The following is a 17,948-nucleotide window of genomic DNA, read 5'->3' on the forward strand; positions in this document are numbered from 1 at the left end:
ATGCACTTTCTCAATGAACTATATTAAAGGGCTTAAGAAAAGCTGTTTCAGAAGGGAACAAAGGAACAAACAGCTTAGCAAAATCAGTTTTTCCATGTAGTTTTTTTCATGTTTTGCTCCTTTTTTTTAAGGAGGAACAACACAGAGCATCGCAAATTATTCCAGAAAGCAACTGGCTAACCCTACTCATCCATTCTGTTTTAGTAAGTGACAAAAGAATAACCAAATATATATGGACAGAAGAAGCTAAATAAAGTCACCCTACCATGCTGCATTTTAATGTGAAGGACGCCATCAAAGATACTTTTCTCATTCCATTCAGAACAGCTGCTCTAAGGGTCTTTGTATTTGTTATAGGACAGAACATCTTCTCCATGGAGACAGTGGAATAGGAGTAAATATATTCTTCACATCACTTAAATGTTTTATTTTACCACGGCAGTTGACTATACAGAGCAATAAATCCATCAAGAGGACAAGTGGCCCTTAGCTGCTCTGCATTCTGTATTGTGCTGATATGACACTGCACAATTATAGCATAAAAGCACCACCAAAGACAAAAATTACATTTATCACAGATCCTTAAGTCTGAAGAACCGTGCTAAGAGCAAACTGATTTTCAGAAATACAGATGTCAGATAGTAAATAACGCAACAAGCTTCAAGAATATAAGGAAGTTCCTTGTGAAAATGAACACTAAAACACTAGGTGTTCAGTGTTCCAACATCCTAGACATTGTTGCCCCCATTTTTAAAAAGGGGCAAATGTTTAATTTTGAGCACAGTTAATCCTACAGACCTCAGTAATCATTTAATTACATGTTTAGACACCATCTGTTTAAATGCTTTTTTACAAGGCATACTTAAGTGTACAGATGCAAAATATCCCTAACTGGAGATATATTCCAAATGTGCATTAATGGGGCCCCTATTAGGTTCTAGCAACAAAAAAGCAGGTGATACACTTGCTATGGAGGCAAAGCTAACAACCCAAAACTAAAGGAAGCCAGGAAGGTCAGCTGTAAAACACACTAGAGGAAACTAAAAAACAATGACTAATGGCCAAAATACTTGAAAAGACCCAAATGTGAAGGTCAAGTGAGAATGACTAATTCAAGGATATAAACCAGTACAGCACAGAGCATTTTTATATTGCACCTTCCTAATCAATGCTGCAAGGTCCTTTAAAAAAAGGAAATTTAACTCACAGCTGCCATCAGTAGAGATGAGCTCGGTGAATGCAGAGATAAATACTACTAATTGCTAAGTATCTTGTCCATCTATATACAAAAACAATATTGTAATAATGACTTTGCTTGCTTCAATTGCAGTCAGAGTTTTTCAACTATTAGTCACGCACATAAAAACACCCACAGAGTTTCACTGTGAGGAATTACCCCATTGAAGGCAGCGAGGCAAGGTAATATCCAAAGAATAAGGTCTTGAAGTCACCAGAATTCAAACTTCTGAGGGGAAGAGTATGTGAGGAGCTAAGAAATGCATTATTCAAATAAGTCTCTGTGTGTGTATATATATATAAATATTTATATTTAGTGACAACTTGCACCAGCCTCCCTGAGGCCTGTAAGCAAAAGCTAAACTAATCATGCAGCTGAGCACTTCAATATGAGATAACCAACTAGAGGTTTTAATTAGCTTTTCATGAAATCTTATCTGGGCACTATTTTTATGGAAGGAATTCCTGAAAACTCAGCACTGTTACTCTATATAGCTTGAGTAATCCCAGCATTTCAGACAGTGAGGAGTCGTCATGTCCCAAGACTCCTCACATAATTTTTCTTTATAAAGTCCTGGTTGAAATAACCATGTCAATTAAGTTTTTTCACAAGAAATAACTATAGGCAAAGTATCTATTTCTGAAAAATTAGCCTAAGAGTCATCATTTGGCCAGTTTTCAAGGAGTCTTGACATTGCCTGCTCCAACAGAGGCAATTAAGGATGCTGTCTGTGAAGGACTGTGGTCCTGAAACATGTTTCCGGACTGAAGTCTGTATCAGATGCTTTCAAGAGCTGCAGCAAACACCTGCGGCTTTCCAGAGAAAAATGGCGTATTCGTGTAACTTTACAGTTTGCCACAGTGTTTCTTACCTACATGTTTTTGAACAAGTAATTCAAAGCTACTTCCATCTATAACTTCAGACAAATAGCCAATAAACAAAAAGCCTCTTAGTTGACTGCGATCTAAATCTCTACTTTTAAAGAAATAAAAACACTCAAGGCCCAGCAGTGTATAATTATTGTCTCAAGTTCTATGTAACTAGCAATTCCTCGAACAATTTTTGAAAAAAAACAAAACAAAACAACCCTCAAAAATTTAAAACCAGCATATTTTTTTTGCACACATTCAACTGTTAATACAAAGCTACAATGTCAACCTACAGACACTTTTTTTTTTGGTGCATTAATATTCCACTATTTCAGGTTTTTTCAACCTTGCAACCTCCTTTTCCTATTTGAACTGTTCAAGAACCAGAAAGGATGGAAAACCCATTATTTCAATTTAAAAAAAAAAAAATGACAGTAACCAATTTCTCACATCTGTCAGGCAATCTACATTAAAAATGCCTACAATCTGTGTTGACTCCCACTTTGGGACACGTTCAGGAAACACACACCACTGATGCGCTGATGTGCCACGCTGCTTTCATTGCCATTTGTACTTACACGGTCTTTGTCATCAGCTACATCACAAAGAATGTCATCAAGATCCAAGATCCCACCATCCCCGTGCTCCAGTCGATGGACTTGTATCCAGTAGTTTGGATCCTGCATAAAAGAAGAAGAAAATAGTATCAGGTTATCACATGCCAACAGGAAAATGTCATTCCACGATATAGTCAGCATCACAGTCCTACAAATGCTTGACATCAAAGGTCTCTTTAGGTCATATTTCTGTAAATAGATATCAATTGATACGTAAAGCAAAGCCCAAGTTGTTCTTTTTTAAATTGCCTCAGACTAGATAAGTAGTCTTCTGTCTTCTATCAGATCTGCATGAGTCACAATCCCATCACTGACACATAGGATTCTGACACATTCCCAATATTACTGCACATCACATTCCCAATATTCCTTCCATAAAAGGAAAATACATTGTCTTCAAAATAAAGTGTGTCAGACAGCAGCCAACAGGCACAAACGGTTACATGCAGCTGCAAAAGGTATCAGGTTTTTACAGAACACCTATAAAAGGCACAAACCAATATTTAAACACCATCAAAACACTTTCTACCTGTCTTTTGCTAGAGGTGGTAAATGGAATAATTTAAAACTTATACTAAGAACACTTTCCACATTTAAAATAAAAAACTATATATACACACAGATACGTATACACACACATATATGCATACAAATTTGTGGGTGTGGCTTTGTGTTTATACATGTGCCTAGCAGTAACTAGGAAGACTGGCTTTATATTCTTTATTATTACTTTTGATAGCAAAGGAAGCCATAGGGAATAAGGTTGTGTCCACAAAGTGTCTCCAGCATATGACCCAAGTGCTGGTTAGTACTCAACATGCTATTCTTAAAGGATTTGTTTCCTAATGGGGGAAAGTTGCCCTGTAAACACACAGCCTGATCATTAATCCTAATTAATCCAGCTTCTCAAATACACCCCCCAACGCCCTGGGCTGTTGTTCAGTGTCTCACACTAAAAGACCTGCCTTGCTTTTCACTGAGAAGGCATGGCTGCACAAAGTTTCTGCTGGGACGACCATCAAACTTGCATCAACTTGCAAAGTTCCTGAGTTCCTAAAAATAGCAATCACCATCAGCCTTTTTAGGTATGGTGTCTAGAAGTGACAATGCAAACAAACAAAAATAATAAAAACATCACACCGAAGCCAAACCTGAACTGAACAAAAACCCACCCACACTGAACATAGAAGTAATAAATAAATAAATAATCTCCACCCTAAAAGGCTTGAAAATATTTTGATTTCTTAAAGATGGAACAGGATAAGAAATGGGACTACCAGAATTCCTCTAAATCCATATACGTATTTAAATCCTGACAGAACATGCTGCACGAAAGAACATTAAGAGATACTCATCTTGGGTTTAATATCCTAGAACTTTATGTATTTGCACATGATATATATACATAGGTCAAATATTTTGGGCATACATGATAACTATGAAACTTACTTCATTGTTTGTATAAGTAAATCCTCCTTAAATACCGCTGCAAGTCGTCATCATCAGATTATCAGATTTCAGAATTACATTTTACAGTCATTAGGCTAGTCATTTCAAAAATTAAATTACAGATTTTTTTCTCTGATTTCTCTAAGTATTATATATCATTACCTTCCTTTCCTTCTAAGCAAGCACTTATTATACAATTAACAAGATTTCTAGTATGTGGGTTTTCTCTAAACAGACTTGCTGTTGTAGCATATTACAGGAGACAACTCAGCATACAGTTTTTAAAAGTAAAGATTCAGGAATAATTAAAAATTGTATTACATTAGTCACACTGTCATGCATACAGAGGTGCCTACATAGCTAGCTAACACACAAACCTGCTCTGTAAAAAAGGTACATACTGCAAACACTAGGATAAACTTGTAAGTTTGAATACTCCACTAACACAGACATAGCTGGTGAAAGTCACCTGTGTACACCAGAAATTTTTCAACATTTCTTAACAAACATTCAAAGAGAAGTCCGCTGAAGAGATGCCTTTGTAAACTCTGCTCTCAAACTAAAAGGAAAAAAGATCCTTCCTCATCTTCCAGCCCATTAAAAGAAATCTCTGCCTCTCTTATCTACACCAAAGACTGAAACACATCTGCAAAGACCAATACTTAGAAGACACAATCAGAAAAGCTGTGAAGCACCTTGCACTCCTAAAGGACTTGATTCAGGTTTCCTCTGCTGAAATTCTCCTTCTCAAAGCTAGAATGGAAAAATAAGCCAGACTTCACTGCAAAATCATAGACAGAAAACCTTATTTGGGCTTTAAGAAAGCCTGATCCCTCATACGTCACCCAATACCCCATTTTAGTTTGCAACATTTAATCTTCTTACTGAAGAATGGAAACATTAAAATCAGGTAACTGCAATACTGGGTCAGTGACCTGACTATATCCATCAAAACAAACAGCACTCAAGCTGAAACTACAACTTCAATATCCATGTTTCCTTGTTTTTTTGCTTCCTACCACAACTATTTCCTACCTCCAAGGCAAATGTAAAAAAACATTCACAATTACAGAATCAATACAGAAACACCCATTTCTACATCACTATTGTGCTATTTCAGCATGCACAATCTACTTAAAAATAGCTTTGATATATAAGCTGCATCACTTCTGCTAATTACTTCCTTTAAAAGTTTCTCAATATTGCATAAGAAGTTTTAGATAGACTTCATTTTTACTGCATCACCTATTAGTACTGCCATAGCCTGAACTGCTCTGGTTGCTCTTCCTGTCAGACAAGGTCCTGATACAAAACAATACGTGAGCAAGACCAGACAAGAAATATATAAAACTAGTTCGGCAAGAATTTACTCTGGCGGGATTTGGTAAGTAAATATGAAATAACAATGTAACTTTTCATTAAAGCTCTCTCCAAACATCAGAACAGTCTTCTCTTGGGGCCCTTTAACTCTATTAAAGGTTTTGCATAAATCAAGGATTTGGTGGGGGAGGATTGGGAGGGAAGAGAGGTCTAAGAGGGAAGGGAGTACTCACATTGTACAGAGATTAGTTACACCATACTGGGGGGTGGGGGGGGAACTAAAAACAAAAAGAAAACAATATTGAAACTAGTAATTTTACCAAGAAGAAAATCCACAGTTATTTTTGGTTCCAAGTTTTAGCAGTTATTTCTATATATTATTCAGCCAAACACCAGGAAAAAACCGAACTGCATAAATGTTCGCATTTAAATTCCTATTCTGTGATCTGTCTAAAATGAATGTAATTTTATACTAGAGTCAGTTCATATGCACTGTCTGCTAAATACAAAAGAAACTGAACCAGACTTCCCGCAGATTGGAATTTAAGTACTCCTACATGGATGTTACAAGTGCATCTGTATTCATGGCTTGGTCAAGTTGTATTTCTCAATCTCAACCAGTAAACAGATATTCACAATTCCTTACACAATAGTAATAGCAGTCCTCAATTTGTAATACAGTCCTCAAACATGTTCTAAAGCAGTCAAATACAGTGTTTTGGCTTAGACCAGCTCCTAAAGCGGAAATTGGCTATTTCCAGAGTTTACCAGAGTTGACATAACTTCATCTCTGGAGCAAAGTGGTCCAGTCACTCCTTCAGGACACCTGAACACCTTGGGGATCACCCTCTCTGGGTGGTAGTTTAGGGCTCACAAGTGAGATGTCAAAAACAAGGGACTGCCAACAATACTTACCCACAGCGAACTGCTCAGGGCACGTGCAACAGGGTCTTTTAGTTATTAAACAGAAAACAATGCTAAGTCTATAAAAGTCAAATTTCTGTGAAAAAAGAAAGGGGGGAAAAACACCTAAATTTTTTTATATCTCCCATAAGTTTTTCAAGAAACCTGCTTCAGGGTTACGGTTTAGTCTGAGAGGATGCTGTTGTTTCAAAATCTAAATTTATACACTAGAATCAGATTTTCATATTCTGTCAATTAACAAAGTTATATTTATAGTCTTTCACTGCTATGACTGTGTCAAAGGGTATTGCACTCTCCAAATCTGCAATGCATTTAGACAGAAAAACAAGTGGTGATAGAGAACTCATTAGCTTCACTGCTCCACCAATGTGTAAGTTAGCAAAGCACAATTATTTTGAAAAAGCTGCATAGATGTCTTTGTCACTAGTTCATGTAGAAAAACCAGCAAGTTCACTTCATTGAATACAAGGATAGAAGTAATGCTAAACCTGATTTATAATATCTTCATTTAAATATTGCATCACTCAGCTCAAGTCTAAGCAAGTCAGATCTCCTGTTTCCTGTCTACACCCATTTAACTATTCAACTTGATGATGATTATAAAGGTACTCATAATTTAAGCTCACGAGCACCACATTTTCTAATCCTCAGCAATGGGAGATAAATATTTGCTAAGTGAACACCAGCACTGAGACTGGAAGCAAGAGCACATTACAAGGGCAACAAGAATGCAGCCATTCACATTCTGTTTATTACATAAAATGACTTCTAAAAAGCACAAAGGAAAAACTGAGAAAAGCATTAGTTTACATAGTATCATTCAGTATTCTGTAGCTAACAATTTCATGTTCCCACATAATGGAAATAAGGACCATATGTGGAAAACAATATCTAGAAATTAGAATGGAAACACAATGCGTTCTTATTAATGGCATAGGAAGATTTCTTACTCCTTTACATTGAAATAGGTGTCTCAGTTTTCACAAATGTACCCTTTCCAAAAATACATTGAAATATTTAACATTAAAAGTAACAGTAAATAAGTAAATAAGATTATTCTTTGAAATACTTTGTCCCTATCTTACAAGAAGACAGCACCACAAACCTCTGAGAAGTACCAACCTATTTAACAGAAAGCAGAAAATCAGGCTCCTAAAAGCCTGATGAACGGTGCTTAGTGTTTACTAATTGTGCCCACTACTGCGATTTAATCTCACCTGTCACCAGCAGGATGTCCTGAAGCATCAGAAAAACGACATTAATCTGCCTGGCTACAATTACGAACTTGGAGCTGGGATGGCAGAGGAGTGTGTGTCATTTCTTGTGTGCTGTTTGAAGCCCAGGCAGAGAACACTAATGAGGGAGGACACCAAACTCCCCCCCAAGAGGTTTTGGTACTCCACAACTTTGCCCACATTTCCCAGCTGCATTCCTCTTCAGCTGGGTGCAGACCAGTTGCCCCTACAATTCGTTACACATCTAGAAATCAAGTAAAAGAGATATTTTCCCCCCCACATGCTATATTTTCCAATCTGTTCTTGCCCAAACAGGAAGTATATCTTTTACCACACAACACCCTTGGGAAATGGATTGGCTTTGCCAAGCAGAGCTCCCAGAGGCTCTCCATCCCTATCAAGACCACGTTCCTAGAACTGAAATTATTTAAATTTAGATATAATTTATAGCCGTTTGCTTAAACAGAGATTCTTACACGATTTTTAAAAACCACTATCAGCTGGACAGTTGTGCACAGGTGTTTCATTGTAACTCTCAAAGGAAAACAGACTCGCCACCAGGACAAAGGACAGAGCAGAAGCATATCCAAGTACGCCAATATAATTTCTGAATTATAGATGAGATAAAGGGAAAGTAAGTATATACTATTAGTTTCTGCTTAAAACCATCTGGAATTCAAGATTACAAGGCCATGTGTGTGGCTATCTTCACTGGAATGAGTTTTCTGAGAACAGATAAAGCCTTTGTGGCAAGAATACACACAGATAAAAACCAACTAAATCACGAGGCTGGGGTGTGTACTGGACTTGTCTGTTCAGCAGCATATGGCACTTGGGCGTGTTAACAGTCTGAAAGGAACCTATGGTTAATAAAAACCTAATATATCTGAAAATTTGCCAGTGAACTCATTCATTTCCCTGTCTAGCTCTGTGCTGCAGGCAGGAACCATCCAAACATGCAGTCAGGCGCCAAAAGACAGCCACGAACGCCTGCAACGTCAGCCAGCTTCCAGTTCTGTTCCACAGCCTGAGAAGCCAGCAAGAACAAATCCCTGGGTTTAAATTGCATCTCCATGCCATCATCTGTCTCCTCGAATTTCAGGCACCAAGATCTGCTGCATAACACACAAGAGCAGCAAATGGGACAATCAACCTCGATGCCAACTATGCTCTCTAAAGTACATTGATGCAGCACGGACTGCTGGCATAACACTTACGTACAATAGAGGTGCATTCACTGTCTCGGCAAGGGCACAAGCCACAAAAATACTTAACATTAATGAAAGCTGCCCAGCAAGGCTCAGAGAGCAACTGATACCTGTAGCAACTCTTAAGTTACCAGGTGATGAGTTGAAGGGACAGTTATCTTTTTCATTTCTGACCTCATTCCACCAGCAATCACTCCCCTCACACAAATTTTAGAGCACATTCACATACACTTGCCCTGTATCCCATGAAGTCAAGAAAAAAGGGCTACAGACTACAATATAAAAATAGCTGAATATTGTACAGCAGAAAATAAGCCTTATCCCTTTCATCTTTTTGATCCTTGATCTGTAAAACTGCTTTTTGTTTGGAAGATGCACCACATCTTTGGAACAAAACTAATTTCTTGCTACTCTATATTACTGACAAAGAGGAACACACATTCAGGAAGATTACACATCATGCCGTAACAACACAGTTTGGTGTAGCATTGGAATTTTTCGAACACACCAGGTTATACATAATATCCTCAATCAAGGAATGCACACTGATCTGATATATATCAGTTATGAAAAAGAGAGAAACATACAAGCCAGATCACTGAAGCATCTTGTTCCACTTTTACACTCACCAATGCTTTCCCAGCCTTGCTGAAAGGGCTTTAGCTTACCAGAAATCTATCCAAGACAAAATCTGAACATATGACAAATATCACTCTTCCTGACACACCAAAATGTTGGAATGGATGTTTATTAAGGAAAAAAAGAAAAAAAAAAAAAAAAAAGTAATATTGGGCTTTGCATGCATCCTGTTATGTCCAGTTTCAACAAAGATTTACTTCAAAATTAATCACATTCCACTATCAATGTCAGTCCTCAGTACAGAAGACTGGTAGCCAAAAAAATGAGCCAAATAGTCATTCCCTTCAGCAATTAAATGCCTCCCAAAACCCACTAAATCAAACTAATAAACTGCTGGAACACTACTACATATTGAATTGTGCTGCATTACTACTGGAGTACAAAAAAGGCATCAAGGAACTACTTAATCTTGCTTGAAGAGGTAAAAGGTTGCAATTAAAAATGGTAAATTTGGCTGTTAGCCACTTCACAGCTTACATACACTTTTGAATATATATACGAAATCCTTGCTTCTCTGAAAAAAAATGGTAATTTCCTAATATGTAAGAAAAATAGCCTGATATCTACTGTAGCAGTAAAATCCCTGTTTTCCTACTCTACAAGGATATGCAAGTTCTTTCTATTAATGCATTACCCCCATGCATCATGAAAGCCTGGAATTTTTATTTAATCCATCCACTTTACCTAGAAGCAATCCATACCAATCCATGAGCAATCATGTCACTAATTGCTTCAAATCAACTTTCCTATGTACTGCATAATTTCATTATCTATTAAATAGAATCGAATCTCTATATGCCCCAATAACTTAACGTCAAAGAATATTTCAGATTGGAAGGGACCTCAGGACATCCCAGAACTGGACAGGGACCATGCTGAGCAGGCTTCCTCTGTCCCCTGGAGATGCCCTGCTGGCACTGCCTGCTGCCAGCGTGCAGGGCTGGCTCCCGCCCGCTCACCGTCCCCAGCCCCAGCCTGTGGCACCGCATGGGACTCCTTCTTCTCTGGTGCAGGACTAGGTATAGAATCAGAGAATTGCTTCGGTTGCAAAAAGCCTCTGAGATCATCAGGTCCAACTGTTAACCCAGTACTGCCAAGCTGACCACAAAACCACGTCCCTAAGTGATACATCTAAATGTCTTTTAAATACCTCCAGGGATAGTGACTCAATCGCTCCTCTGGCAGCCTCTTTTCATGCTTGATAACCCCTTCTGTGAGGAAACCTTTCCTAAGATCCAGTCTAAAGCTCCCCTAGTGAAATTTGATGACATTTCTTCTCATTCCATCACTTGTTACCTGGGAGAAAAGACAGGCCCCCACTTTGCTACAACCTCCTTCCAGGTGCTTGTAGCGAGTGATGAGGTCTCCCCTGAGCCTCCTTTTCTCCAGGCTGAACAATCCCAGCTCCCTCAGCCGCTCCTCCCAAGACTTGTGCTCCAGGCCCTTCAGCAGCTCTGTGTCCTTTCTCTGGACACACTCCAGCACCTCAGGGTCTTTGTTGCACTGAGGGCTCAGAACTGGACACAGCAGCTGAGGTGTGGCCTCACTCACCAGTGCCCAGCACAATCCCTGCCCGGCTCCTGCTGGCCACCATTGCTGATCCAGGCCGGGACGTCACCGGCCTTCTTGGCCACCTGGGCACACACTGGCTCGTGGTCAGCCCAGCTGCTGATCAACACCCCCAGGTCCTGGGGTTCTGGCTACATTTCACATGTCTCTTAGCAGCCTGTTTCAGAAACGTTGCACTGCAAACACTGCTCGCTGTCAGAACTCATGACACGACGACATTTCTTCACAGCACACGGCCCTCTAACCACTAGGAGGTGCCACCACCAAAGGGCAGCTCCAGGTCAGCACCTGGACTCTGACACCAGCACCGAGTCAGGCGCCCCCAAAAAAGGAAAAGTTATTTTGTGCTGCCACTAGAATGCGTGTGGCAACCAAATTTGAGAATCATTACATGAAAAATAAAGACTAACACACTTTTCACCGCGACTACTGACAGTTTACACTGCGAGCAACTATGTTCTGTTTGCTATGGGGAAGAAGTTAAATACAACACTGCATCTCTAAAGTCCGTTATGCCCCCAGTGTGAGCACCAAATAACACTCTCCTGCTCAAACTGCAAAACAAAGTTTTTACATGGGATTTATTTCAATCCCATGTGAAGAAAACCCAAGACCATCTATTGAAGCACTGCCACAAACTCCCAACTGTGGTAAACCCACAAGTAAAGAAAGATAAATGTGCCCTTTTCAGATTATTTTGCCGTAACACAGAGCTTACTTCATAATCTGCATCTAAATACAACAAATAATGCAACAAAAATGTTTCTTGATTACAATTTTTAATTAGTAGTATTAACTCCAGATGATAGATACAAATTACAGTAATCAAAGCCACAGCTCATGAATATGCAATGAAATGTACTGTTTATAATGGTGCACAGTCTTGTATGGGGGGGATTTAGAATTTGGGCAACAATGCTGAAGAAATGCAGAACATCTTAGGACTGCAGCTTGACAATTGAATCGTAAGCGAATTTGATGAAAGAAGAGCTTTCTGCTTCTTCCAAGAGTTTATTTACCTCCACCCATCATTGCAGCATTACTTGGATTTAAGCAGTTCATTGTCTCTTTTTTCAGCCACCACAACAGCTCTTCAAAAACACTACTAGATTTAGACCAGAATGTTGGGTTTTACGGGAATAACCAACCACATACATATATATATATATATGTCTGTACATACAGACCTGTATGTTTGTAGACCGACATGTTAGTCCTGATAGACGGTGATAAAAAAAGAAAAAAGAAGAGGAAAAAAAAAAAAAAAAAGTGAATCTGGTAAAATGTTTCAAGGGAAAATTTAAGAGGGTAGAGTTGTCTATTCAAGTGACATCCAGCTTACAGAGAAGAGCCTAATTTATTTCAGAAATGTACTTGAAATAAGATTTTCATTTTGGGACATTAATCTCAAATACCATGAAAGATAGAAACAACCAGTTCTGATATATATATTTCCAAATGGACAGAGTCAATTAATCATGCAGTATGTGAATGCTAAGCCATGATTAATATACAGAGAGTTGCAAAATCATTATTACATACACTGCCTCACATACACTGTAAATATAAAGTTAAGATAAAATATTAAATGCCACTCTCTGTCCTCATGGCTGTATTATGCCTCGGGGAACTTCAAATTCAAGGGTTGGTGGGTAGGACTTTGCAATATAAACAGCTTCGCTGAACCAAGTGGAAGGAATGCATAAGTTATGTGAATCACAGAAAAAATTATCTCAATTTAGGTCAGCTATGATACTGTGTGTTTTTGATAGGATTTATTATTTTAGCATTCCTGGTGCTTTACACCCTGTCAGCCACGCACAGGGGTTCCCACGAAATCCCCCTGCCCCTCTGCAGTTGCTGTAAGCGGGGTACACATGGGAGGAGATCCCCCACACTCCCTGCACCGCAGCACACACAGGCAGCAGGGTGCTTGGGCACTGCCTGCTGCCTGCACAGAGGAGCAACGTGTCACCTGCCTGCTTTAGAGGAGCAACGTGTCACCTATGGCTGCAGGATCAAGCTGGTGAATGGAACAACTAAAGTGGCAAACTAACATGTGCTGAAAAACACCTACAAATCACCAGAATAGATACATGGAGCATTTCTACTGATCTGTGTTGTAGGAAAACCCTGCTAATAGTGAAAGGTTCAGGAGTTTCCGCTGTGCTCTATAAAACTGCTCCCAAGACTATAACCATATTTGCCATCTTTGTCCTCCTCTCCTATGTGCACATTGTAGTTCATGGACAGAGCTTCCTACGCTGCCTACGTAGGCTGACATGAGGCCAGGACCTCCACTCACCACCACTCCAGCATCTTGCCTCTAAGGGACACCTGTGGAAGAGAATCTGTGTTAAACACACTCCTGGGCACACAAGCAGGTACCTCCCGGTCAAACCCACCAAGGAAAACTGGTTTCCAGTAAGCATCTGCAAAAGCAATGTGGAAATAATCATGGTATCCTGTTAATGTATCTCTTAAATATTTTTCAAGATACTTTAACCAAAGCAGGCCTTATTTTCATCTCCAGGGAACAATTTGTAGCAATAATATTTAGCTATTACTTTTCAAAATTGCTCAATCTTTCTTGAAAGAGTGTAATTTCAATTCCTTCTAGTGGCACTGATTTAAGTCTGTAGTCACTTTTCTAAACGTGCCTAATGCTTTTCTGAAACTTAAGAACAATCTCTATATAAATTCAACTACTATAATCATGCTTATTTTATAAGGTTAAATAAAACAGATCTGCAATTCTCTTTGAATTCAAGGTTCTTATTGCTGCTAACCCAGGGCAGAAACTGCAAAGCAACATTTCATGTTAGTGTGAAGGAGAGGAAGTACCTTAAAACTAAACTTCTATAAACAATACTCTCAAGGATTATTTGATTTGTTTTCAAATGTATTCATTACTTCTGAAAATAAATACTTTTTTCTTTTTTTTTTTAATTGACCCTAAGGTTTACTGTGGCTGTAGTCCTACTGACTGACCTTGCTATAGGGTATTCCCATGTTTAAGATGAAAAAAAACTAGCACCATATGTGGCTGGAGACCTCACCAGGAAAATAAAGGCAGAAGTAATGCTAAGTGCTACCAACTCCACATTTTATGTTTCCTGACATTTTAATTCACATCCATGTTTTGTTCAGAGATCACCAATAACAGTTCCTCCTCACAAATTAGCAGTAATCCTCTTTTTCAAATCAGTAACTAAGCTCAGGTCTAAGCTTGAGGATCGCCCCAGTATAATCAGAATTCCACTGCCACACTCTTGAGTAGTCAAGAGGGCCCAAAACAGGACAACCCTAATGAAGGAAACTCACCCATGACTTAATGAGCACTCTTTTCATTTTCAAACTCCTCCCTCACTTCCAATCTCACTTCTAGTTCCGGAATTTGGTATAAGTACAAAAAATCACCTGCCAGCTACAGCTGCCAGGTGCACCACAACCTCCCCTCTTGCTCTGGCTTCTCAAAACTCACTCTTCTCCTCTATCACCTACATTTAATTATGACTCACCATCACTTCCATACCTGGCCAGCAGCAGAAAACAGAGAGCATTCCAAGAGGTTAAAGCAAACACAGATGACAGCTATTGGAAAAAAACTTATTTAAAAGCATGCCCCTTCCATTTACCACAGCAGCATTGCTCCCAACCAGATACTGCAACCCCCTCCCAGCCCCAACCGCATTAGCACCCATCAGCTCCAGCAAAGCTTGCTGCTAAGCCCTGAGAATGAAGCCACTAATGCAAGAAGGTGGCGATCAGCACTAAAATCCTTCTTTTTACTCCCCTGGTTATCTGCTCCCCTGTCACCTGCAGCGATAGGGAGCAGCCTACAGCAGTACACTGAACTCTAACCCATTACACAGCTTTCAAAATCGCTTCAATCTCCAACGGCATGCCTGCACTCGTCAAAATTCAAGCAGAAGACTTTATTAAGAGAGAAGCAAAACCAGCTCGTCTTCTTGACCAGAAAAGAAAGCAATAAAAAATAACTATTAAAATCGGTGAAGCGATGCCAAGCCCTGTTTTGAACAAGAGGTAAACCTTCAAAAGTCTTTTCAGCTGAGTTGTGAGTACATCACATATAAAACTGTACAAACTATTTCATTTTTTGAGCTCAGAGAACTTCAATTTGCATCTCCAGAAATTTTGATTCATATAAGAATGATATGACAGTGGTGTTTTCAGCCATAACTTCTACTGTGGTCTAAATTAGAAATTCCCATCTTCGTAACAAAGTCAATTTAGCCAGAAGTTACAGAGAAATTACTACAATGGCACACACAGGGACAATGTTAGAAACATACTCAAGAACACCATAATATTCCACCTAGAATCATACCTTCAAGCTTGGTAAAACCCGAGTAATTATCTTTCTCCTCTTCTGTTAGACAAATTAGAGAGTATCCTCTACTTAGTCAAACCTGAGCTTGAAACCTCCAGTTTCTAGTTCTTTATGTGCTTTCAGAGCCTTAGTGAAAATGTTTTCAGTGCAACAGCCTAATTATATTGTATACACACACAGAATAAGTTTCACACAGGATTGATTAAAAACTAAAAAAATAGAAAAAGCTTATGATTCATTTAGGTGTAGCTCATCTGTTCACAGAAAAGCAGTATTTTTAAAAATACTGCTACTTCTATTTTCTGTAATTAACTCCTATAAAACACATACAGTATGCTTGAGACTAAGAATAAGCAACAAACCCTGTCTAATAAGGTGTAGAGCGGAAAAAAAAAAAAAAAAAAGGTTCATAGAAACTGCACAACTTTGCTTCAGAAAACCTGTTTATATTAAGCACCTGGGATGTCACCAATGAGTTTCCTACCCAAATGCAGATAGGAGAAGGTGGCTGTACTATCTCTTGCTAGCTTTGAATGATGAGAGCACAACCAAGGCTACAGGTAGGTACAAGGAGATAGTGTCTTAAACTCCATTACAGAGAAAAATCTGTGGTTTTGTCTGTTATGGAGTAGAACAAAAAGAAAAGACCTTGACGAATAGAAAGAGACTATAATATGGCATGTTTTTTTGAATGGTTTAGCATATGATGTAGATAGCATACACTAACAGTTCCCCAGCCAGGACTGCATCAAGCCAATCAAAATTTTAAACCATTTCATCTGAACACAAGGCTCCATCCATGTATTTTTGCAAAACACTTCAAATAAATTAACTTTGCTAGTTTCCTGTAGCAACCAACAGGCCTTCATTTTGTATCTTCTATGTTAATAGCAACTGCTCTGTTAAAAATACAGTGGAAGTTTCAATAACTGAAAGATTTTTTTTTTATAAACCCCTCATACTTTTTTAAATATCGAGATGTCTGGATTGATAGAAGTCTGCAAGCACCAAAATAACAACCTTGTGTGTATACATACATACACACACACACACCCACTCTTACCTATTAAACCCGCTCTCCTGTTCTTAAAGCCAAAAATACTGCTCTTAAAGAAGTCTACCTCAATGTCTTTGTATTTGGATTCCCAGTCTTCTCTTGTATTCTGTTTAATCTATTTTGATTCCGAAGAATAATTACATACACTTATGCAGTTGAAAACATCCCTTTAAATAACATCATTTTTATTTTCTAGAAACAGGGGGCTTTGCTTTCTACAGTAGAAATCCTCAGCTTGGCAGAGAGTCCTACAGCTGCTTTTACAGGTTTTTTTCCATGCAGAGACTCGAGCCCCGGCACACAGCAGCGGGACAAGGAGTGCGCGGACACACTGGTTACACACAGCCCCTCCACCTGGGCACCGAGCTGCTCCACGGCCGCAGCAGACGGGCTGCCGGGAGAATTCCCAGGGACATCCTGCTCTATATATAGTGAGCTGTTCAGATACACAGAGGTCATGAACTTTCATTGCTTAGGACACAGAGCAGGATGAGCCGGCTGCAAGAGACCGATAAAGCCGGCCGGGGCCTTTGCTGTGCTCCAAACCGGCGCCATTTCCAACGCACAGACCCCAGCTCTTTAAAACTTTAAAACTAAAGGAGGAGAATCAAAGCTTTGCTGCATTTTCGTGCATTCGTGATGAAGAAAAGGGAGAGGCAAGAAACTTATTCATGTAGGCCTCAATTTAAAATGCAGACTGTTTATACGAGGAGATGTAATAAATCCCATGACCGTAAGGTAGGCGATGGGACACAAACACAGCGCACACAGGGAGGGATCGGACTCTCGCGGCTGTCTGAGATCAGACACTGACTCACCCTCAGCTAGGCCAAACTTCTGCTCCAAGTCCACATGGGTGGACTTCATCAGGAGGTTTGCATCGTACAGTAAAATTTATCCTTAATAATATTTTATTTCACTGGATGACTCACACACCTACTCTGATGTCATTACACTCTGTTCTTCTACACACGTTGCAGGTTGTTACATCAGGAATGCAGTTTCCTTTCATCAAGAAAAAGTATAATGCAAAAATTAGCAATGAAGTGAAGTTTCACCATTTGAAAAAAGAAATGTTTTAGCCAGCTTAGAGATACTGGGAATCCTCCTTACCCTGAGAAGAAAGCTCTTTTAAATGCCAGCTTTGTGCAAACTGAACTTGAAGTAAAAATGTCAGCTTATTCAAAGCTTTTCTTTGATCCAGAGCTTTTCCAGAAGATACTTCAGTGTCAGTAATTAAGACATCCAACATCTGTGTTGAAAAAGCCACAGGTTTACGGAAAGCTCTGCAGAGCTCTCTGCCTAGGAGGACCTTGCTGCCAGTCCTCCCTCCTCCCAGCTCAGCATCCCCATCCCACTGAGATTTCCTCTCTCTGAAATAATCCCCACAGGCATTTTAGGAAGTATTTTTCACAAAAGCTATCCCTTTCATTACAATGTTGGGGGGGAAAAAACTTACTTATTTTCACA

The 17,948-nt window shown here is 39.2% G+C and overlaps 1 protein-coding gene across 1 annotated transcript in view; it reads right to left on the bottom strand.

Moving 5' to 3' along the window:
• The window catches only part of PARD3 (par-3 family cell polarity regulator), a 444,448-nt gene that overhangs the window by 391,880 nt on the left and 34,620 nt on the right, over positions 1–17,948 (bottom strand). Inside the window, 1 exon segment of the mRNA XM_040060657.1 lies at positions 2,685–2,786. Within this exon segment, the coding sequence (XP_039916591.1) occupies positions 2,685–2,786 (102 nt within the window).

The sequence above is a fragment of the Hirundo rustica genome, chromosome 1, assembly GCF_015227805.2.
Source record: "Hirundo rustica isolate bHirRus1 chromosome 1, bHirRus1.pri.v3, whole genome shotgun sequence".
Lineage (NCBI taxonomy): Eukaryota > Metazoa > Chordata > Aves > Passeriformes > Hirundinidae > Hirundo > Hirundo rustica.